This window comes from Plecotus auritus, assembly GCF_963455305.1.
Source record: "Plecotus auritus genome assembly, chromosome: 4".
NCBI classification, from domain to species: domain Eukaryota; kingdom Metazoa; phylum Chordata; class Mammalia; order Chiroptera; family Vespertilionidae; genus Plecotus; species Plecotus auritus.
This window is the reverse complement of record NC_137775.1, coordinates 17,838,114-17,863,427: the sequence shown is the minus strand read 5'-3', so window position 1 is coordinate 17,863,427 and position 25,314 is coordinate 17,838,114. Positions and strand designations below refer to the sequence as shown.

Below are 25,314 nucleotides of genomic sequence, written 5' to 3'. Positions count from 1 at the left end.
TGGCAGCAGAAACCAGGAGAGATCTTCCTCTTGATCTTCCCTGCACACTCCCAAAGATGGGCGATTGCATCAGTTTGGTCTTGCCCTTTGCCTGACTTGACATTCTTCTCTGGAGATCTTGCTTGGACTGCCCTTATGCACACGGCTCCAGAGAAATCAGCCCCGTGTTGTCAGAAACTGGCCTTATCAGTAACTGATTTTATGGAATGCCACAGTTTTAGTCAGAAGGTATTTGAAAAGATTTATAACTTTGGCTGCCTCTTTTCTGATAATGAAGGTTTTTTTGTTTTGTTGTTGTTTGCTTTTTGTTTTTAATAAGTTGACCAATTTTGCATTATAATGGCTAAACTATGGGTTTGTCTGTCTTTCTTTCTCTCTCTCAATTCCTAGTAAATAATTATGTTGACATACTGTCTTAGTAGCACCACTGATTTTTGTTCTTGTTCTATGCTTCTAAGGTCACACTTCATTTTTTTACATGCTTTTCTTAAGGTATTATTAGAATAGTTTTCACAGGAGATCAAAGCAAACATAACAATAACTTGACATTTCTGAGTTGAAAACACTATTCTGTTTTTCATATCATCTTGCATTCTCAGTTTAAGGGACTTCCCTAACTCTACATCTTAGGAACAAGAAGTGGTTAACTTTGAGTAGGTTGTTCATGACCCACCAGTCACCCTACTACTGGAATCAATTTGGATTCAGACTGAGAAGGCACTGTAACTTTTGCTTTTGTTTGTGTGGTTTTTTTGTTGTCGTGGTAATCCTCACCCAAGGATATTTTTTCCATTGATATTTAGAGAGAGTGGAAGGGAGGGAGGGGTAGAATAAGATAGAGAGAAACCTCAATGTAAGAGAGATATTGATTGGTTGCCTCCCACATGTGCCCCAAACAAAGCCAAGATTGAACCTGCAACCCAGGTACGTGCCCTTGACTGGGGATCGAACCTGAGACCCTTCGGTACACAGGCCGAGGTTCTAACCACTGAGCCCATCAGCCAGGGCAGGCACTATAGCATTTGAAATCACTATTTAGGGTACCCATAGGCAAAAAAAAAAAAAAATCCTGACCTAAATTCACATCTTCTATAAAAATTAACTCAAGCTGGTTACTAACTTAATATAAATTAGAATTATTAAACTTTAAGAAGAAAAAAAATCTTCAAGACCTATGGCAGGGCAGAGTGTTGCTAGACTTGACACTGAAAGCACAATCCATAAAAGGAAAAAACTAATACATGTTGAAACTTAATGCCCAATGTGGTAGCATTAGGAGGTGGGGGCCTTTGGGAGGTGATTAGGTCATGAGGGTAGTCCCCTCATGAACGGGATTAGCACACTTGTAAAAAAAGGCCTGAGAGAGCTCCTTGCCCCTTCCATCATGTGTGGTTAGAACAAGAGGACCATCTTATACTGTCAGTGTTCTAATGAGCTAGCTAATATTAAAAACAGGAAGAAAGCACAGGAAGGCCAGACATTCATGGTCACCCAGGCAGCCTTGCCAGGAAGCTGCCACTTAACACTCCCTCCCCACAAGGAACCACGGATCCATTCCCTGCAGGTCACTCGGGGAGGGGACTGGACAAATGGAAGATGGACGCATGCACAGTGAAGTCGGGGTGACAGAGGGAAGACACTCGCCTGTCAGTCTAGCCTGGGGAACCATGGGTTGGCTACAGGGGGTACAGGCACTGCAAGCACATGGAATCTTAGGATAAAAATCCCCAAAGCAATTCTCTCTCTTGTTCCTCTGGCCTGGCTCCTGCTGCCTTGCACTCGCCCATGTTCCCTCCCTAGCCATGCGGCCCTAGAAGCTGCATAGCCCATGGCCATATGGAACCCCCACACAATGGACTCCAGCTTGGAACACAAGCTAAGTTCGCCTGATGCTGGACTGGACTGTGCAAAAATGGAACAGAGGCTCTGGGCGGTGGCTTTAACCCTAGCTCTACTGAAGACACAGCTGAACTTCTTCCAAGGTGGGATGGAGGGAAAGGGCACCTTGGAAACTCAGGGGTCCAATTCTACACAAATAAGTATCACTCATTCTCCTGTGCGAGTCTCAGAAAATCCCTGATCTCATGACATCGCAAGAGGCCCACTTCCACTGGCAACAGGTGGGGACACAGAGGTCTCCCCACCAGTAACAATATGAACTGAGAAGTGGACTCTTACCAGACACAGAACCTGATCATGCTGGGACCCAGACCTCAGACAGCCAGCCTCTAGAAGCGTGAGAAATAAATTTCTGTTGTTTAAAGGCCACTCAGTCTGTGATAGTTTGTTACAACAGAGTGAATAAACTGAGATAGCAAGAGAATTATACTGGGGGGAAAAAATCTAATCTCAAAAGGTTTTATACTACATGATCCCATTTAATAATATTTTTTAATCACAAATTATAGGGATTGAAAACAGATTAGTGGCCTGGCCAGCATGGCTCAGTGGTTGAGCATCGATCTATGGACCAGGAGGTCAGAGCACATGGCTGGGTTGTGGGCTTGATCCTCTCAGTGTGGGGTGTGCAAGAGGCAGCCGATCAATGATTCTCTCTCATCATTGATGTCTCTATCTCTCTTTCTCTTCCTTTCTGAAAGAAATAATAAATAAATAAATAAATAAATAATAATTAAAACAAAACAGATTAGTGGTTGTGAGGGGTGGAAGGTAGAGGAAAGGAAGTGAATATGGCTACAAAAGGATGGTACATGGGATCTTTTTGGCAGAATTGTTCTGCATCTTAATTGTGATGGTGGCCATACAAATCTACACGTGATAAAACTGCACAGAACTAAGTACACATAAAAACACACACAAGGCCCTGGCTGGTTTGGCTCAGTGGATAAAGCGTTAGCCTACGGACTGAAGGGTCCTGGGTTCGATTCCAGCCAAGGCCACATGCCCAGGCTGTGGGCTTGATCCCCACGTAGGGGTGTGCAGGAGGCAGTCAATCAATGATTCTCTTATCATTGATGTTTCTATCTCTCTTTCCCTCTCCCTCTCTGAAATCAATAAAAATATATTTTTTAAAAAAACAAAAAACCACACACAACATAAATGAGTGCTTATGAAACCTGGTGAAGTCTGAATTAGGTCAGTGAATTGTATCAGTGTCAATTTTCTAGGTGTGATATTATAGGATAGTCACGTAAGGTTTTACCATTGTGGGAAACTGGATGAAAAATATAGGCTACCTCTGTATTATTTCTTACAACTACATACGAATCTATATCTCAAAATAAAGCATTTTTTAAAAATCACTGTACAGTTCTTATTTATTCTCAGTGTCCTACCTTTCTAATGTTTCACCCATTTGATGCCTGATGTCTTCCTTGCCCAAACAATCTCGTTACTTTCTATAGTCCTAATAGTGAAAAACATTTTAATTCACTACAATTAGTAGTTTACTCTTGCTTTCCAAAATCTCTCATTCATGGTTTACTATTACTAATTGTAACACACCCTTTGGAAACAACCCTATATTTGAATACAGACTCTTACCTGGCATGAAATGGACAAAATACTTACTTTCTTAATTACCTCATTGGTAAAACAGGGGGAAAACCTAAGACATAAGTTTGTTATAAAGATTTTAAAAATAGTATAAGTACTTGGCACACAGTAAGCAGTTCCTTAAATATTCATTTCCTTCCTTTTTCCATTAATAATCCAAAACCTAGCTTAATTTCGGGATAAAAACATCAACAAATAACTTTGGCTGTTAGTTTCCAAGGCTTATATTTGGAAAACAAGAAATGTATTTTTTAATATGTCTTTATTGATATTTTTTTAGAGAGAGGAAGGGAGAGGAAGAGAGAGATAGAAACATTGAAGAGAGAGAAACATCGATGGGCTGCTCCTGCACACCCCCTACTGGGGATTGAGCCCACAACCCGGGCATGTGCCCTGACTGGGAATTGAACTGGTGCATGGGTCAATGCTCAACCACTGAGCCACACCTGCCGGGCAGGAAGTGCATTTTTAATGAGCATAAATTGGGGTTTGGGAATGTGGTGAGCCTGAATTCAGTTCTTAAGTAATATTTCAGTTTAGGAGACAATAATGATCCTTTTAAGCTTATCTTCTCACTCTGATTTTCAAAACCTTCTAATTAGCAAAATGATCTGATTTACAAATGTTTTAGCTTACTCATTTTATTGTGATTAGTGAGTGGCTGCCATATAGATGTTTATATCTATAAATAGTAACTGATAATATACTAGATTACTTCTCCCAGATACTAACAAATGTATATATGTTGGATGAGTTCAAGCCTTAAAATGACATGGACACAAAGCCCCTGGCCCAGCAGCTCAGGTGGTTAGAGAGTCGTCCCGATACGCCATGGCTGTGGGTCCCTTCCTCGGTCATATAAGAATCAAATAATGAATGCATAAATAAGTGGAACAACAAGTTGATCTCTCTCTCTCTCTCTCTCTCTCTCTCTCTCTCTCTCCTTTCCTCTCTAAAATCAGTCAATAAAAAATGTTTAAAAATGACATGGATACAACTGATAGAATTTTCATCCATTCCAACTTCCTACAAAAACACTATTTATTTTTCTGTGCATGTGAGTTCTCATTGCTTAATCCTTCGCCTTTCCACTCAGCCCCCAACCAAAAATACTTTTTAAGTAATTGATACCCCACACCCAAGGTATTAGACTTTAAATATGCCGTAGATTTTTAGTTATAGCTCAACCAATTAAGCTACAGAACAGGAAACAAAGTATATTTAACTTCTATAGGTTACCTACTCTGTTTATGAACAACCAGAAGCCACAAAATGCCAAGAAATCAGACAAAGTCCCCTCAAAAAAAAAATTTTTTTTAAGTACTGATATAACTTTGCAGAGCAAATGCTTACCGAGCAAAATAACTTTGTTTCCGTTCTTTCTTCTCTTCCTTAGTATCCATAATATGAAGTTAAAAGTGCAAAGTATTTGGGGAAGTTCTTCTTTTTAATCAATGAGTCATAACCCTGTAATAAAAAAAGCAACAAAACAACTATAAATTAAGACACTTACAATGGCCAATATTAAGAATAAGGCAGAGGGAACATATCCTCAGGTAAGGATTAAAAAAAAAAAAAAAAAAAGAAGAAGGCAGAGTGGAGCTACATGGCCCATATAAATGGAAGATAAGCTTTACCAGTCAACACAACCACATGAGTCATATGAAGTACAAACGCCCCTGGGGGACTAATTTTAACAAAACTAAAAAATAAAAGGCGGCTAGAAAAAGAAACTGAAGTGTTTTCCTATAATTAACAATTATTTCAAAATGTGCTGAAATGAAAACCACAGGCTTTAGAAGAGTTTAGGCCAGCTATCAGAAGCTAATTTTTTTTTAAATTTAAACTCATAATCACTCTTTTCAAATAATTAATAATGACTATGTCTCATACATATGGAAAATGGATCAGCTAGGTGTTTTACAAGAATGTTCTTTCTTTAAAAAGAAAAATCACATCACTGTTCTATTATGTTTTCGGAAACACGCCAGCGAGACCATCCCACTTGTGCAAATGTGGAAATGAAAGTGCGAAGCCTCTGGAAGCTGTTCCCAATGGCTTCATCCACTTGCCTCTCTGCCTCTGCCTCTCCACCCCTGCTCCCTGCACCTATGCTTCCCAGGAGCACTTTAAACCTATAATAACAAGGTTGTCTCCAGATCAATCTTCCTTAAATACCACTTTCATCCCCACAGCCATGCTCAAAAATTCCCAGTGTCTACTTACTGCCTGACTCACAGACCTGACTTTTCTGCAGAGCACCAACCTTCCCTAAATCTGTCTTTATACCCTAAAGGGGTATCAAAGTAAAAGCAGAGTGTTGAGCAATCAAATTATTTACTAATTCATTTCAACTCAATAAACAATGCACAATACGTATTACATGAAAGGTGCTGGAATGAGTACCAGAGACCACAGATAAATATAACATGCTATTTGCCCTAATGGAAAGTACTGTCTTGCAAGGGAAACACCTAGGATTCCCGGTCAATGGGCTGCTATGGAGAAGGCACAGGTGCCCCTGGAGCCTAGAGGAAGAACACTCAGCCTTATGCACTCCTCACACACACCAAGATCTGAAGGATGAGTAGGGGTGTCCTAGTTAAAGGGTACAGGGAAGCAGGTTCTGCTTGAACAAAAGCAAGAAGACAATATTTCCCTCCTATGCCAGGATTAAATGTGAAGCAGAGCAACCGTGGGAGCTGAGGATGAAGACATGGCCAACATGAGGTCATGGAAGACCCTTTATGCCACATTAAAAAGCTTGAGCTTCATCCTAGCTATGCATTATGTGCTGCCTACCCCCTTCACTACACCAAGCAGTCACACTGAACCCAATGGCAGCCCTTGCAGAAGACATCACCAAATTGACCAGAGATGGTTCACAAAACTAAATATCTCTGATGTATATGAAAGGAAGCCACCATGGGGTTTTACATGAGGGAGTGATATATGCAGATTGTAGAAAATGGACTTAAAAGAATACAACATAGCCCTGGACGGTGTGGCTCAGTTGGTTGAGCATTGTCCCATGCACCAAAAGATCACTGGTTCAACTCCCAGTCAGGGCACATGCCCAGGTTGTAGGTTTGGTCCCTGATTGGGGCATGTGCAGGTGGCAGCCAATCAATGTTTCACTCACATGTAGATGTCTCTCTCTCTCTCTCTCTCTCTCTCTCTCTCTCTCTCTCTCCCCCTTTCTCCCTCCCTCCATACTTCCCTTTCTCCTTCCCTCTCCTTTCCTCTCTCTCTCAAAATCAATTAAATTTTTTAAAAAAAGAATGAAGCATAGGGTGAAGCAGATCTATTAGAAAGAAATTACAGTAAAACTACTTGAGACAGAAGGCCCACATTTGGGTAGCAATATTTAACACAGAAAGAGGAGAAATAAATTCAAAAAATATTTAGGAGGCAGATTAGTTGAGATTTGATGACTCATTCAATGCAGACAACATGGGAAAGGAAGAAATGAAGAATGTCCAAGTTGTTGCTTCAGGGTCTGCATAGACTGTGATATCACAGATACGATACAATTTACATGAAGGGGTCAGACAGGGGAGCATAAACAGATGAAAGAAGGTTCGGGACATGTTGTTTTGGAGGGGCCCATAGGCTAGTCAGCTAGAGATATTCACAAGATGTGTGATTACATCTACAGCACAAGAATGCAGTTAGGGCTAAAGAAAAAGATTTGGAAATTATCAGCATATGGTTGTGGTTAAGGAGGGGGGCCAAGATGATGATGAGAATATCCTGCAACCATGACAACTATGCACAAGTCCCTATATGGAAACACAGTCAGGGGACACCGCCTGAACTCTTTATCTCCTCGCCCCTGACATGGGCTCCACCCTCAAGTTTACTAACCTGTAGGGAAAATGAGAGTTGTGCAAATAACTAAAATGTAGGGTTAGTAACTTGGAGCTGTCCCAAAGACTACCACTGGGAATCCAAAAGACCCAAAGCTCAATTCTGATTGAGATGTTAAAGAAAATCTTTCAGGGCAGTGACGATTTCAATAAGTAAGGAGGAAAAAGAGATAGCATTCCAGAAAAAGGGAACACACCTGAGCACAGGTAAGGATGTGAATAGGGCAAGACGCATTCAGGCAAGGACAACAGGGTGGCTACCAGGTAGGAAAAGCAAACAAATCATGACGCCTGCCTACTGTAAGTCACTTGTTTTAACATATTATCTATGTTATCTCTTTTAATCCTTACAACCACATTATGAGTTCGGTATCCATTAAAATGAGGCTGAGAGGTACTAGTTTCCTTAGTTCAACAGCAGCAATGGAATCGGCACAAATCCAGTCTGGTGTATACTTCAATGCCTGTCAGTAACCGTGGAGCCAGAAAGCATGTGGATAGAGCTAGATAAGAAATCTGGAATCAGCAGCGTCCATGCTCTCAGCATAAACCCTGCAGGTTAAGACAAATGCAGCTGGCACTGCGGGAGTGGGCCCCTGAGACCTCTGACAGGACCACATCGGTGGGGAAAAGCCACACCTGCATGAATTACCCAGCTTGCAACCTTGATCTTTTACTCTCTCCCCAACTCTGAAGCAACTTTGCTATCGTCTTCCTTCTGACCAGATCTAGCACAAGGCCCGCTTCTGCTCTGAAGCCTTCCCTGACCACTGGTGTGCCCTTCTCTCTCTTCACTAAGCTTGTTTCACATGCCCCTTATCTCTTACTGGGAGGCACTTAATTACACTGGGTGACAACGGACAAGGCTACCTTGCTTAGCTTCCTCCCCAGCTGCAACAAACCGAAAGTTCCTTCAAGTCAAAAACCACCATGTTTCATATTTTCTTTATACTTTATATGGACTAGGTAACATAGAATGAAGAAGAAAATCCACATAAAAGCCACGCAAGTAACTAATCTAGACTTGGGGTAAGGTCAATTATATGGCAACCTCATTGATAGCACTGATATGGCAAACTGATATAAATCCAAGGATTCCTCCCAAACTCAGAATTACTTGGGGACGGGGGATGGAGACTCCAGCCAGCCTCTCTTGGACTCCAGAAAGCATCAGAATGCCAGCGCTCCGCCCGGCCCTGGGCCAGGTGGTTTATTTTAAAGTTCCGCGCCTGCACACTGCCATATGCGATGATTTCTCTTTATTAGATTTCCCCTCATGAATAAAAATGAAGTCATAACAATCTAATTGGAAAATTTTTATATTGCAAGCCGAGCCAGAAACGCATATTTAGTTCCAGTGGAAAAATATTGACAAAAATATGCACAAGAGAAAAATGATTAAATGATCCAAGAACTGACATCTGGTGCTGCTGTATCTCTCTAGAACTGGCAAAGCTTTTTCTTTTTCCTCTAATGTAGTCTATTCGATAAATTTAAACTATGCTAATCGCTGATTTCTTTTCAATTTCAGGGAATTTTTATATTCCTTAAACAAGACAGATGCAGCCCTTTTAACTCTAGACACCAACAGATTAACCAGAAAGAAATCAGCAAAGGATGCTATAAACATGATTTGCACAGAGCACCACACGGCAGCCTTCATGCTTCAGTGAAGAACCAGAGGTCCTTAAATCAATCTCTAATGCGAGCGACATTTTCCATTACAAGTGGTTATAATGGGCTTCTTAAAAGCCCCTCTTCCACCTAATGTTGACTTTTCCTCACATCAATAAACTCTCGACTCATTCAAGCACTGAATTACAAGAGTATCTTGCATTTACGGTGTATTACAGACCCAAAAGAATTTTATGAGGAAGCACTTCTATCTAAATATTTACTTTTGTGATCTTAAATCAGCATAGTCCATTTAAACCGAAATCTAATTCATTATTCAAATAAAAATGGCACATCTACCATCCTTACCGCATAAGAGCGTGTTGAAGACAAAGTACGTCTGGATTGCCAGCAAAGTGCTCCCTGTTTGAGACGAGGTGCTGCTATGCAGAAGGAATTCAAGCACAGAGCTATTGGGGACTTCCTAACTCTACCCTACCCTCCAGGTGGCCTCGGGCTTCATAGCTAACACATTCAGGTATAACCAGTCCAGACTGGGGAATAAACAGTATACTCATGATGTCCATCAACTGTTTTCCCCAAAACATGTTTCTTATTATACAAATGAAAAAAATGACAAGCACATACTTTGAGGCTTGGTCACACTACGTTTGGCCATTTAAGGAACAGGCCAAAATGTTTCTTTCTATGCAGACATTCCCTTTTAGAAAATACATATAAAGAAATAGAATGGGTGTTCAGTCTTTCTCAAAGCCACGCTGTCATTTAAAATAACAAAGGCAGGCCCTGGTCGGGTGGCTCAGTTAGTTGGAGCATTATCTGGTACACCAAAAAGGGTGCAGGTTCAATTTCCAAGCAGGGCACAGACCTAGGCTGCATTTGATCCCTGGTAGGGTGTGTACAGGAAGCAACCAATTGGTTTGTTTCTCTCTCACATCAATGTTTCTCTCTCGTTCTCTCTCTCTCTCTCTCAACTCCCCTCCTTCTCTAAAACAAAAAGTCAATAAAAAAATACTTATCCTATTTAATAAAAGAGTAATATGCAAATTAACCATCACTCCGCTATACCCACCAGCCACGCCCACCAGCCAATCAGGAGCAAATATGCAAATAAACCCAACCAAGATGGCTACGGCCACAGAGAGCAGGAGGGAGGCTTGGGTTTCCCGGGCAATGGAGGAAGCCAAGCTTTCCGCCTGCCCTTGCCGGCCTAGGCCTCCACTCAAGGCTACAAAGTTTCAATGATAGAAGATACATAAATCCAAACAGAAATGGCAGCAGCCACGGAGCTGGAAAGAACAGGAGGGTAGGGTTGCCCCCAGCAATGGAGGAAGCCAAGCTTTCCGCACACCCTGGCTGGCCCAGGCCTCCGCTTAAGGCTACAAAGTTTCAAATATAGAAGATACATAAATCCCAACAGAAATGGCTGCCGCCACGGAGCAAGCAGAAAGCTTGGCTCCGCTCCAGGCTACAAAGTTTCAGTTGTAGAAGATAAATAAATCCCAGATCCCTGGGCCTCCGCTTGGGTCGCCAGGGGTCGTGGCCGGCCTGCAAACCACCACAGGCCCCTCGCCCAGGCCGCCCCACACCCCAAGGGAACCCCCACCCTGATCCGGGACACCCTTCAGGGCAAACCAGCTGGCCCCCACCCATGCACCAGGCCTCTATCCTATCTAATAAAAGAATAATATGCAGATTGACAATCACTCCAACACATAAGATGGCTGCCCCCATGTGGTCAAAGATCCTGCCCCCATGTGGACACAAGATGGCCACCACAAGATGGCCAGCAAGGGAGGGCAGTTGGGAGAGACCAGGCCTGCAAGGGAGAGCAGTTGTGGGTGACCAGACCTGCAGGGAAAGTCAGTTGGGAGGGACCCAGGCCTGCAGGGGAGAGCAGTTGGGGGGGGACCAGGCCTGCAGGGGAGGGCAGTTAGGGGTGACCAGGCCTTCAGGGGAGGGCAGTTAGGGGTGACCAGGCCTGCAGGGGAGGGCAGTTAGGGGAAAACAGGCTGGCAGGGGAGCAGTTAGGCATCAATCAGGCTGGTAGGGGGGTGGTTAGGGGGTGATCAGGCTGGCAGGCAGAAGTGGTTAGGGGCAATCAGGAAGGCAGGCAGGCGAGCAGTTGGGAGCCAGCAGTCCTGGATTGTAAGAGGGATGTTTGAATGCCCGTTTAGGCCCGATCCCAGTGGGATCGGGCCTAAACTGGCATTTGGACATCCCTTGAGGGGTCCCAGATTGGAGAGGGTGCAGGCTGGGCTGAGGGACACCCCCCCCATGCACGAATTTCGTGCACCAGGCCTCTAGTATACTGTATATTAGTCAAAGTGCTGGTCTGGTTTACCCTAGAAAGAGCTGGGATGAAATGACAGCTATTTTTAAATATGTTAAGGATCTTATCTGGTAGAGGATTTAGGCTTGTACAAAAGACTTTCAAGGACTATACCTAGAACCATGCATTAGATATGGAGGGAGAGGGGTTTTGGCTCAAGTAAGGAAGAACTGTCTTACAGACAGATGCAGATAGCTGCCTCCAGACAGAGTGGCTTCGAATCACCAACAGTGATTGAGCACAAGCAGAATAACCCCGTCATGAGATTGCTATAGACCAGCAGTTTGCAACCTTATCAAAATCAACACCCCTCATCTAAATAAATATGTAAATATTGTCTAATATTCCTTTTGTAATATTGAAATGAAGTTCACAGATAATATAACATACATATACACTTCATTTTATGAAATCAATAATATAATGCCCAAAGAAAAGCAACTGGTAACAGGTACTTCAAAATGTAAATTCTCAAGTTAAAAAAAATAATCTATGTAATGCCAAAAAGAAAAGTAATTTATAACAGGATTTCAATTCGTAAACTTTCAAGCACAAGTTCATTAGAAGACATAATGAAACACTTGGATGCCTACACCTACTCACATAGGACACGTTTAGCTATAGGAGAAATGAAATCAGGAACTATTTCACTATACAGAGAGGTACAGGAAAATGAAAGAGCAGAAGTAAGGAGAAGGAGAGGATGGGTAATGGGGGTGTGTGTGCATGGAACATTAGAATAAAAACTAGAGCTATAATAAGCAGAGTGATATTTCTATGCATGGCAATTTAGATGTAATCTTCCTTTTCTTTAGAATGTCCCACTAAATATTCACGTAAGTCCTAGAGAAGATAGAAAATTTCCAAATATAGGGACGATTCTCCTTTGTCTAAGACTATCCCCCCTTCATTGCAGGGCGCTTGGCAACTCTGCTTCCCCCCATCTCATTGCCAGTAGTGCTCCCCCAATAATCATGCCAACCCAACTGCACCTTGGTGGGGGGCTACTGCCCTCACTGAGAACTATTCCAGAAGAAAGTTCAGTTCTATGGGGAAACTAATACTTTAAATGATTTTTTAATTAGAAATATTTTATTTCCTTTGAGGCTGATGTTTTATAAACACTGCACGTGAGAAGTTGCCTGTTTTGGATATGCTCTGTGCCTCACCTGACTGACCCCTGTGACCTCTGTGCCTCACCTGACTGACCCCAGGGACCCATGTTGGTAAGGCAGCACAGCACCTGTACAGCAGGACAAGCTTGGCTGGATTGCAGACTAGTATTTCCAAGATACGTAGCCATGGGCAAGTTACTCAATTTCTCCAGCCCTTCTGCAGATAAGGAAATTCTGTAAAATTTCTTTATCTGTAAAAGGGCTGTAATAGCGATTAAATGTGTCCATGGAACAGAGAATTCTGCCCACTGAGATGCCAATCAACCCAAATGTTCAAGGGTTTATGAAAATCATTCCTACCTTCAACAACACCTGTGGCATTAGATTCAAATCTGCCCTAAACATTAAAATCATATAGTGAACGAACTCAAGTTAGGCAGTTCTAGTGACTATAATGATGACAACAAGTAGCAATATTAAACATTTATTGAACATTAACCATATGCACCACATTTTTGGGTCAGTGCTGTTCCACACAGAAGAATCTTTATGACTATATGAAGGTGTCAATATCCTTATCCTTTTCAGATAAAAAATGTGAAGTTTAGAAAGGTTAAAGAACGTGTTCAAGGTCAAAGAGCCATGAGTTAAAGCCAGAATGGCCAGTTTTGTCTTATACCAACATCAAAACCACTAATAACAGCCTCTAACGCTTGGCTATGTTACTGCATAGAATTTTCATTTCAACTACCCACCATTCAAAAGTTCTGGCCAGTTTTCCTTTAGGATGTAATTCCGAAACTCAATATTCTCCAAGGAAACTTCCATTATTAACAAGGGAGATAAAGTTTACATAAATAAAGCAACCAGGAAAAGGGGTATAATAAAAATTAATGCCAAATAAAATGTGTTACGCACAGAGAGGTACTAAGGGAAAGAAAAGGGCCAAGGTCACATAGGCCAGTGTTGTTAGGAAAGGTGTTTGAAGTGGGATGACACCCAAAGGAACCACTCGTGGTTACATTTCAATAGTGCTACACAACCAACAATCATCTGTACCCCAGAAACAGCTTTATCCTTAATGCAAATGTTCTCCCAGAGCATGCTCAAGAGGACAGCAATTCTATCCGGTTCTGCCTCACATGTCAGGTAAAGACAGAGAGAGAGGCACGTAGTGCTTTGGTTAGTACAGGTATAGTCTAAAATGTGGTAAATACACAAATGTGGGTTCAGGACAAGCATAATGAAGTGTCTAGGGCAGGGGTGGGCAAACTTTTTGACTCGAGGGCCACAATGGGTTCTTAACCTGGACCGGAGGGCCGGAACAAAAGCATGGATGGAGTGTTTGTGTGAACTAATACAAATTCAAAGTAAACATCATTACATAAAAGGGTACGGTATTTTTTTTTTTTATTTCAATAGTTTTATTCATTTCAAACATTTTAACAAGAAGAATGTAAACACTAATTATTATAATTTGAAACTTCAAAAAATGGAGGAATCATAGCACAATAACATACCTTATATTGAAGATGGCAAAGGCAAAATAAAATTGCCTAACAAAGGAAAGGTACAAAAGCCTTTCAAATTAAACTTAAATATAATAAAATAATTTAAAACTAAAACAAATAGAAAAGAACAAAATGTGTAAACAGTAAATTAACCATTTTCTTTAGTGCAACTTCCAAATTATGCCCAAGACGTAGATGTAGATGGCAATGTAGACTGGGTTGAAAGGTTTTTGGTTTTTAAAACATCAACTTGAGTGGGAACAGTGTTGTTGGTCTCCTTTTTAGCTAATGCTCTGATACTGTGCTCTCCAGGGGCGTGTCTCCCTCCATCACCACCATAACGTGTCTACGCATTCCCAGGGTGATGTCGGGGGTCGCGTCCGCGGGCATTACAAGGAGCCTCTGGAAGATTGAGAGGTTGTTCCTTCTACTGAATGGGGGATATAAATCCGCCCACTCAGAAGAAGGAGCTGCGGCCGTGTTTCCCGACGTTGCCAGGTTAACACTGCTGCTGGTGAAGGAGCGGAGGGGAGAGCAAGAGAACCCTCCGCTCTTTCGGCTCCGTGGGCCGGATAGAACAGCCGAACGGGCCGGATCCGGCCTGCAGGCCGTAGTTTGCCCACGGCTGGCTAGGGGGCAAGGAGCCCTGCCCAGCAGGAAATGAAGTCAGCACTGTGAAACACTATGACCTCTTCTTGAAAACAAATTATGCGTATGAGTTTCAACTAGAATTTTCCCAGAGACTGGGTTAAGAAACCAGTCTACGGTTTAAGTGCCTTTCTTTTAAAGGTTTATTAAGCTGATTGATATAAAAGTTCTTGTAGCCGGCCGGCATGGCTCAGTGGTTGAGCGTTGACCTATGGACCAGGAGGTCAGATTCAATTCTGGGTCAGGGCACATGCCTGGGTTGCAGGCTCAATCCCCAGTGGGGGGCGTGTAGGAAGCAGCCAATCAATGATTCTCTCGCATCATTGATGTTTCTATCTCTCTTTCCTTTTTCCTTCGTCTCTGAAATTAATAAAAATATATTTTTTTAAAAAAGTTCTTGTAGAATTCAAAAGAAAAATGGCCCTTTGCTAGACTGGATTGCTCGTCTCAATTGTGAATTCCTTCCCTGAAAGAGAATAATACAATGGCTACGCCACTTTGTGGTGCTTTGCACTAGTACGAAGAGCATATATCTTCCCGCACTTGACCATGTGGCTTGTTTTGACCAACAGACTAAGGATTAACAGTGTACCTGATTCAACTAAGAGGCCTGGCAAGTTTCTGTACTCCACCAGAAGAGTATGTAAGGGTCCTGAGGATTCTGCCTCTCCTGGAGTGCTGAGTTCAGGCAGGGGGAGAGTGGAAGGCCAGGCTGAGTGCCTGAAATGTGAAGAGGACACAATTCCATGATGACCTAAGCAGCATTCTCTGGATTAAACTTCCAAGAGGAAGGAAGCCACCACCCACAAAATCTCATGAATCATTTCTCTTGGTCTACTTATTCTTGAAGAACTAGCCTGGGGCTGATCTATACACAAGAAAATACCAAGCAGACGGCATGTGGGTGAAGACGATGGGGAAGTGAAATATGAGTAGCTTTGAAAGGAGGAAGAGAAAGTAAAATATGTCAAAATGAATATGCATTTGGTAAAGAAAAGCACAGAATGCAAGACGCCTATCATCTTAATTTCTAACGAGTATTACTGCAATACATATGGATAACCAATGAAAATGTGAAAAATGAAAATGATCCCATCATTTCTATGATTCCATGGTGGGTGGGGGACCTTTAACATTGTGTGACTTTCCTGTCTTTCTTCTATGCAAGTGCAGTTTAAAATCAAATCAGGATCTTTTTGTACATACAGTTGGGTACACTATCATTAAAAAAGTCTCCATTGCGAGACTTGTCTCAAATGTTCACAATATCAACCTTGATGATAACTAATATGTATACAATTGCTTACTCGAGTTCTTTACGGATATTTGCTTATCTAATTCTCAATACCTTGTGGGAGATGGATACATTATCTTTATTTTACAGCCAAGAAAATCAAGGAGAAATTCACTTGCCTAAGTTCACGAAGCTGGTAAATGGTGCAACAGGACTCCAATCCAGGCAACTGGCTCAGAGTCCCTGCTCTTAACATTGTCTACCATACCACGTGCCTCCCATAGAAAACCTGCACATCACTGAAATTCACCCACATCTCTGATTTCCTTAGGATGTGCTCTTAGAATAGAATCACTGGTGCCAAGGGATTCCGTGAGCTAAACTGCTCTCCATCCACAGTATACCAACATACCCTCTCACCATCCACTGAAAGGGAATGTGACCCAACCTAAACCTTGCCAGCATTGTTATGAACTTTTAAAATCGAATTATAATTTGCATTTCTCTGATGCGGTGAAGTTGGCTTTTTTTTTTTTTCCCCATGTCTTGGCAATGTAGTTCCTATTTTGTGAATTCTCTATTCCTGGTGTAGACTGTTTGCGCACCTCCCTCTCCCATTCACATTTTGAAAACCTAATGCTCAAGGTGATGCTATAAGGTGGGGCCTTGGGAGGTGATTCGGTCATGAGGGCAGTCCCTTCACGAATGCGATTACAGCCCTCATAAAAGAGGTCCCAAGAGATAACTAGCTGCTTCCTCCACGTGAGACCACAAAGAGAAAGAAGTCAGCAGTCTGCAACCCGGAAGAGGGCCCTCACCACACTCCACCATGCTGGCACCCTGATCTTGGACTTCCAGACTCCAGAACTGTCAGCAACAAATTTCTGCTGCTTAAAGGCTACTCCGTCTATGGTATTTTGCTACAGCAGCCCAACTGGACTAAATTCTTCCTCGAATGCTTTTTAAAGAGTTAAGGCATGTTAAATTGGAACTATTTTGGAAGGTGCTGTGATTCAAAGTAACAGAGGGTTGCTAACATGCTGTTTCAGTGGGACCCTAGAGGCAAGGCAGTACCTTGGGGGTAATCACCAGGACCTCTGCTGAGGGCTCAGCTGTAAGCACCTGGAACCATAAGGACTGAGCAGGCTGTCCCAACAGACTAATACTAATAGCCTGAAACCGTGCTTTATACTGTACAGTAGGGGCTGTACTCACCCAATGGCTAGAATAGCCATTACGGCTACTCAGGGCACCCTCAATTCCTGGTACCAACATGCCTGGTTTGCTCAGTGAGGTCGGAATTACAGAAAGAAAATGAAAGATCTTGAGGTTTCTCACACCTATGGCGTCATCTCACGTTTTTCCTATTCTGCACAACATAGCAGGTTAGTGATCAGAGTCATCCACCAGAGGATTCCACGGGAACTGTGCCGAACAAACACTATTAAATTCTTACTCTGTGAATCCTGTTAATCAGTCAACAGCAAATTACCGCATGACAGGCCCTCTGCAATAAAGCTGAGCACTGTGGACACCGACTGGCTACTTGACTTGGAATAAAAAATACCTCATTCACATACTAAGGACCACTCTCTCCAGGTGGATCATATCATCTATCAGGGTCAACATTTCATAGTTTCTATTTCTTTTTTTCTTTTCTTTTTTTAAAAATATATTTTATTGATTTTTTTTACAGAGAGGAAGGGAGAGGGATAGAGAGTTAGAAATATCGATGAGAGAGAAACATCGATCAGCTGCCTCCTGCACAACCCCTACTGGAGATGTGCCCGCAACCAAGGTACATGTCCTTGACCGGAATCGAACCTGGGACCCTTCAGTCCGCAGGCCGACGCTCTATCCACCAAGCCAAACCGGTCAGGGCTATTTCTTTTTTTCATGAATCCTCACTTGAGGACATTTTTTTCCATTGATTTTTAGAGAGAGTGGGAGGGAGGGAAGAGGAGGGGTGGGGGGGGGAGAGAGAGAGAGAGGAAGAAACACCCAGACACACATTGCTGGCAGCCTCCCACACATGCCCCAACTGAGCCAGGGATGAACCTGCAACCCAGGTACGTGCCCTTGATGAAAATTGAATGCTTTTACCAATTCTAAATTAGTGATAAGTGGACATAAAATTTAAGTTAAAAAATAAGTGCAATTTAGTTTTGCAAAACTACATAACATTGTTTCCTATTTGCCTATATAAGCTCATTCATACTAAACTTGCAATACTTGTTCAAAGCGTATTTAATGGAACTGATTAAATTGTTAATCAAAAACATACTGTGTCCAGGGATCAATTTTGCAAATGTTTTCGTTTATTTGGTTTTATGTTTTATATTTTGCCTTGTCCCACAAAGGATGTGAATCAGCTTAAAATGGGAAAATATAATTAGATAAAAATCCGAATCAACAAAAACAAGGTAGAACAGAAGCTCAAGATCAAAGGGAAAGTTAGAATATCAATATTAAGGTCACAGGTTTTTAAAGGGTTATTAAAACTGAGTTGCAAATTTGACTCATTGCCAAATCAGAAAGGGAAATGATCCTAGTTCTGCATGATGAAAAGTAGACATACTAATTGTTCAGGGAAAATAAAGCTTTTCTTTGGCATTTAGAACTGAATGGAATTTCATGCATTGCTCTTCAAACAGGAGCTACAGAAGGGACCATGATTTTAATAACCTCATCTCCTAACATAACAGTAAGTTTCTTGTAACTGTCTTTATTAATAGAATCCCTCAGTGTGAACACAAGGGGAGGGGGGTGGGAGGGCTGCAAAGGATGCAAAACAAAGTAACCAAAGTGTGTCCCAAAGTATGTCCTTTCTGAAGGTCAGGCTAAACTCCTGGTCTAATACCCAGAATTGTAGGGGGAAAGGTGGATGTCATGGCCTTTGTTCAGCCAACCCTCTATAAACACTATTTCTCTCGATAAAGCTTCTGATCAAATTTATGAGCAGAGAACTCATATTCTCTGTTTTGTGCAGAAACAAAGGCATTCTACACCACTGTTGAGGGGAGATTAATGCACAACAATTACTCTTTAATCACCAGTTCCCCACATTTGAAAGTCAAGGCTATACAAATTTTTCTTTTCTATACTTTTTCTGCAACCGTAACAATTTTAGTTTCAATATATATGAATTGAGTGAATCCTACTGGATGTAAACAACAACAAATATATGGGCTGGGGTAAAATGGACTGGAATAAAAAAATTATGCCAGGATAAGAAGGACAGTAAATAACATTTAGCAAGGAAGGGACAGAGGTTTCTGTAATAAAAACTTAAGATACGGAAAAATAAGACAGAGTAAATCCAGGTTTTAGAATTGCATTCCAGTGGTGCATTTGGAACGGGGTTCTGGGGGCTCGCCAGACAGGTAGTGAGCCATGGATTCACAGAGGCATAGCACATTCACATGCAGGGTACACACAGAAAAATGCCCCTTCCGTTCTGAGATTAGGAACAGGCTCATACTTCACTTATCTCAAGGCCAAGTGTACCAGCACAGCTTAAAGGTTCAACTTCTACTTGTCAAATGAACAAATAAGTATTTATTATCTACAACAAAGTAAAATGAGTTTACTGAAACCATATGGGAGGGCTCTTCTGAGAAGTTTAAAGTGTGCAAGGAAGAACAATGTAAATTAACTGCTCATTATCCTCAATTACAAATTTAGGATGTGTAAAATGTAATTATCTGTATTTCTTGAGGGAAAATTTGCTTTATTTCAAGGAATCTTATTTTTCATAAGTGCCCTCCCAGTGTAGGTTCCCCCAATCTTAGCAGCTTTTGCTTAAAAGTATTATTTCCTCCCCATCTAGAAAGAATCCAAGTAGGCTAGAGAAGCAATAAGAATAAACTCCAACTTACTGTAGTTTTGTGAACGTAAGTCTTTTGGGTAATATGTAGTGAGGATGGTGAAGAGGTATTAAAATGACAAAAAAAAAAAAAAAAAAAGGAGGAAAGAAAAAAGCAAGCAAATGACTGAGCCACACCCATATAATTTTGTTAAACAAAGCGATTGAAATGAGGTCAATACTGACTCAGAAAACTTAGATATCAAAAAATAAAAATAAAAATAAGAACAGGAAACATCATAGTGCAAACAATGAAGTAAATAAAATGTGATGCAGTTATCCTTGATTTCTTTCAAGAACACGTTAAATTTAAAAACAGAAAGGCCCTGGCTCTTCCACGCCCCTGATTTCACAACCACCCTGGCTGTCAGACTTATATTCTTACATATTGATATATTTATATACTGAGGAACACCCATATAGTTAAAAATGTGTAACTATAACATATATTTTGAATCTTTTAAGAATCCCAGACACTTCTACATGCTTTATTTTTACCTTTTCCTGTAACAAAATACATTATAATTAGATCAACCATAACAACTTAACTTTGAAGTGAGTTAATATGTCACTCATTAACCAAAACCACTATTACCTCTGGAGTAACTTAGAATTTTCTTTTAAACATGAGTCGTACTTTTAAAAATTGCGTGTCATAGTTTAACTGAAATAAGTGTGATTACCAGTGGGACTGGAAAATTTGCAAGCTTGGACATGAAATAAATTTATATTAAGAGTTGGGGAGAATTACCCATATGGTCTTAAAAGTGGCAAAATTCAAACTTAGATGTTAACCGAATTTGACTATCCACACAAAGAAGGAGTTTTAAAAGCCACAGGATAGACAAATACTAGTACACTTTGACACTAAATTGTCTTTAGATGAAGCTTGAAACAGTTCTTACAAATAACTAATAAGCGCACCATAAGCATTAGATGCAAGGGATTACGGGATTGAACAAGGTTTAGCCCTCCTGGAGTTGACACTGGTTCGTTTTACAAAGCTCTAAACCTCAATACGTTAATACACAACTGGGCCTTACAATGATTCACTTTCCAAAACTGTAAACTTTATTATTTAAAATAAAACAATAATAACCTGTTAGAATGCACAACCAGTTTCTCAGAAATACAAACCGTAACACCTCGTTGGAAGCCAGGCTGCTCCCAAGGCTGCCTCTGCTGGAGACTCGGTGCATGCGTCCCGACACCTGTAACAAACTTGCCACTTACACATCCCTTCACCCGAGCGGGAGGCTCCCAAGGAAGCAGCACGGGAACCCCCAGCCTCATGTATCCCCGGAGTAAATCTGACTTCTAGAAGCACCTTTTCTAGCTAGCCCTAAAATGTTGGCCGTAAGGGTTTGAGCCACCTGTTTTATGTAACAGCCAGCCAGCTCTGAAATCCACAAAAATCCACAGCGACTTCTATATGCCAATAACAACGCTTTCCATGTCTACACGTTCGGCTGAAACAGAAAAAGCGCATCTGCTCATGCAGCCGAAAAATACGATGACATATTTTTACCTGAGCTGCTGAAAATCCAGCGGTCTCCCCCCCGCCCCCCGGGCAACCCCAAAACAGCCGCAAGCCAATGTGTCCTCCCCACCCCCGCCCGCAGCGCGCTGGGCCGGGCCCAGGGGTGGGCGGGGAAGGGTCGAACTCCTCTCGGCCACCCGGGCTCAAGCAGAGGTTGTCTAGTTACCCAGGGGCTGCGCCAGGGTCATGGCACACCTCGGAGCGCCCCACCTACCCAGGCGGGAGGCAAGTTTGGCGGGTCCCGGGCCCTGTCCCCCACCCCCACCTCTCCCCAGCGGCAGCATCAGCAGCCGAAGGCGGCGAGGACTCCTCGGTCCCGGAGAAGGGGATCGGGCGCACCTACCTACAGGGCGGGGGCGCCGGCACATCGGGTCCGGGAGAAGGGGATCAGGCGCACGCATTTCTGGGAACGGTGGCCTCCGCTGCTCCGCGCGGGGGAGCGCATCCTCCAGGGTAGATGGGAGGAGGGGTCGTGGGGGGAACGTGCGCCGAGGAGGAGCTGGGCCAGGAGGGCGGAGCGCCGAGGCGCACGACCCCGGGGACCGGCGTCAGGAGCGGGTGGACGCGGCCGTCCCCGGGACAACTGGGCCCTCTTCCCACCAGCCGCGGCGCCCGGCCAACCCTGCAGCTGAGCCCGCGGTCAGGGCATCCGCCGCCACAGGCTCGCGGGCCTGGCCGGGGGCGGGGAGCTGCGGGCGGCTCGACGCGGGAGACGCGCGCCTCTAGCTCCGCCCGGCCCGCGCCACGCTCTGCGCCCCTCCGCAGCGGCGGGGGCCCGGGAGCTCCGAGACCCAGCTCGGCGGCTCCGGCTGCAGCTGCAGCATCCTCCTCGCCCGGCGACCTCCGAGCTAGGAGCCTGGGTACCCCCGCCACCCGCGGCCGCGGCCGCCCCCGCTGCCCACGCACAGCCCCAGCTCCGGCCCCGCGGCTCCGCCTCGCAGAGCTGCGCGCGCGGCCTCCGCGGGCCTCGGCCCATTGTGACGCCTCTCGAGAGCGAGCTCGTCGCCGCCCCGTGGCCCGACGTTAGCGGCAGAGCCTGGGAGGATCTTCTTACCTCGCCGCGGGCTTCGTCCCCTCCAGCGGGGCTGCCGTGGCCACCGGGCTGGGAGAGCAGAGCTGCAGTTAGCGAGTCCCCTCAAGCTTGAAAGCCCAGGGTGTCCTTCCAGCTCGGGAACCAGTCAATTCAGCCTTCAGTCCTTTCCTTTCCGGCGTTGCGTTTTGCAAAGGGGCCCACCATCTCCTCCCCCTCCTGCTCCCGTCCCCGGTACAGCATCCCGGATGCTGCCAAGTTGCAATCATTACAGCAATTGGACCCTCCAGGCCGACTCTTGGCAGAGACCCGGGAGAGCTGGGAGAGAGCCCGGGCCGGGAAGATTTGCATCAGCAACTGGGCAGTACCTGTGAACCTCGCATCCCCACTTGCTGTTCCCTCTGTGGTCCCATGACCAGCACTGCAAGATGACTAGGAGGGTTTGGCCGCGAGGTTTACCCTTACTCACAGAAAAAGCCCGCAGAGCACAGCCTGTGGCTGGTCTGATAATACTGGGGTGTCAGAGGCCGCACAGGAGACACACCAGATAGTGGCCCCCTTGAGGTTGCTGACGCTGTTTATGCAAAGCAATTCACAGTGGTGGCTTTGGAATTTCAGTTACAAATGGTCGTTATACTATCTTGCAAACTATAGAACAATTGCCCAATTCTGCACTCAGCTCGTATAAAAGTGGACCTCACGTTTACATCTTCATGGTTTCGATGTGAAAAATTAAGTGGTCCCCCCCCCTCTTTTTTTTTAAGGTAACGTGTTATTTGCAAATTATTTTCAAGGGGAAATTAAGCTCCTAAAATATGGAGCTGATTTTTTTGGAATCAAAAGATCATGGTTTGTGCCAAAACCGGTTTGGCTCAGTGGATAGAGCGTCGGCCTGCGGACTGAAGGGTCCCGGGTTCGATTCCGGTCAAGGGCATGTACCTTGGTTGCGGGCACATCCCCAGTGGGAGGTGTGCAGGAGGCAGCTGATCGATGTTTCTCTCTCATCGATGTTTCTAACTCTCTATACCTCTCCCTCTCTCTCTGTAAAATACCAATAAAATATATTTAAAAAAAAAAAAAAAAAAAAAAAGATCATGGTTTGAGATGTCCAGAGAAACTGACCTCTCAAAGTTCTTTGATGAGTGCTTTTATGATTTTAAAATCTAAAATCACCTTGCAGGGCTGGTCAAGGGACCACAGAGGGAACAGCACCCAAGTGGGGATGGGAAGCTCACAGCTGCTGATGCAAATCTTCCCAGCCCAGGCTCTCCCCCGGCTCTGCCTCAGTCAGCCTGGAGGGCCCAATTGCTGTAATGATTATAAGTTGGCAGCATCCGGGATGCTGTGCCCCGGGACAGGAGCAGGAGGAGGAAGAGCTGATGGGCCGCTTTGTGAAATGCAAAGGCTGGGAAGGACAGAAGGCTGAATTTACTGTGGCCAGTGGTTTTAAATAAAAAAATTGTTAAAAGGCAAAAGAAAAGACATGTTCCATAGCAGTACAAATTGTGATAAAATCCCTAAGACTTTTTGAGGTGCGTTCCTTTAAGCAAAGTGGTGGTCCTGGGCTGAGCAGGGCAGGCGCCTCACCCCTCTGGGTTCAGGAAACATGAGCCCATGACTGGGCCACTTCCAGGGACTCCAGGATCTAGAGCCCGTTTATTTTTTTAAGAGGTACCTATTATTGATTATGTTTTGCTCTCAAATCAGAATAACTGGGTTATAGGAATGTGTGTGTATATACTGAAGTCACTTAGTGAGATTTTGGCAGTTTAACAATATTTATAAAGATATCTGCCTTAGAACATAGTTTCTGCAGGAAATGTTCATTGAGTTGCAATTCTAGACTCCATCCTTTCCCCACCAAAAGTTCCCTTTTGTTTTTCTCCCTATGGACCCAATGTTCTGTCAAGAAACAAGTCAAGTAGTGATCTTTTTTATTAGCCAAAGATATAACTGAGTATCCACAGAGTTGGGCAAAAGTAGGTTTACAGTGGTTTGTATGGAAAAGACATACAAGTTATGATTATTACAATAGTTTTATTAACTCAAAAGAATGTCACAGTGCAACTACTTTTGCCCACCCCTGTATTTCAGTAGAAGTAACCATCAGTTATAAAATGTTTGTCAGCCTTTCCAAAACATTGCATATAAGTTAAGAATCCTCTTTACTATCCTCATGAACACCTCTAGGACTGCATGCTGTATCATGTTTATTATAATTCTAGAGGCCCCGTGCACGAAACTCGTGCACTGGAGGGGGGATGGTTCCTCTGCCCCGCCTGCGTCCTCTAGCAGTTTGGGACCCCTAAGTGGGCAGTCGGACATCCTTCTCGCAGTCTGGGACCCCTTGCACCTTACCACCAGCCTTCTCACTGCTCCTTAGCGCTGCTGTGGAGGCAGGAGAGGCTCCCGCCACCGCCGCTGCACTAGCCAGCCTTGAGCCCAGCTTCTGGCTGAGCGGTGCTTCCCCTGTGGGAGCACACTAACCACCAGGGGGGCAGCTCCTGCGTTGAACGTCTGCCCCCTGGTGGTCAGTGCACGTCATAGTGACCAGTCCTTCCGCAGGTTGTTCTGCAGGTCGTTCCACCATTTGGTCAATTTGCATATTAGTCTTTTATTATATAGGATTTTATTACAGTGAAAGTGCCAGTGAAATAAAGATTTCTGCAACCTAGCTTAGATAGTGGGGGAAGTCCTTCTTAAAGATTCTTCACTCATTCTATTTCATTAACTCAGCACTTACTGATTTGTCTATGCCTTGTCTTTATACAGAAATCAGAAGAAATAAAACCATTTCATTTCCTTCTAGATCTGTGCCGCTCAATATTGTGCTTACTGGTCACATGTGGCTATTTAAATTTAAATTAAATATGTTTTTTATGCCAGTAGCCATATTTCAAGTGCTGAAGAACCACACATGGCTCATGACTGTTCTTTTGGACAGAACAAAATAGAACATATTATTATAGACAATTCTTCTGATAGTACTGTTCCAAATAGAGGTGAAATTTTAATTGGG

General features: G+C 43.5%; 1 protein-coding gene across 4 annotated transcripts in view; it reads right to left on the bottom strand.

The window, feature by feature from the left end:
* Positions 1-22,862, bottom strand: part of NCOA7 (nuclear receptor coactivator 7) — a gene marked incomplete at its 5' end in the record, with an annotated part of 115,838 nt that extends 92,976 nt beyond the window's left edge. For 2 of the 4 annotated variants that reach the window (XM_080666966.1, XM_080666968.1), the window contains 2 exons: positions 4,870-4,983; positions 22,320-22,862. In XM_080666966.1, the coding sequence (XP_080523092.1) occupies positions 4,870-4,919 (50 nt within the window). Of the gene's footprint in view, positions 1-4,869; positions 4,984-21,608; positions 22,166-22,319 lie in introns of those variants that run through there. The other 2 variants (XM_080666965.1, XM_080666967.1) reach the window with 1 other exon arrangement.
* Between the last annotated feature and the right edge of the window lie 2,452 nt (positions 22,863-25,314).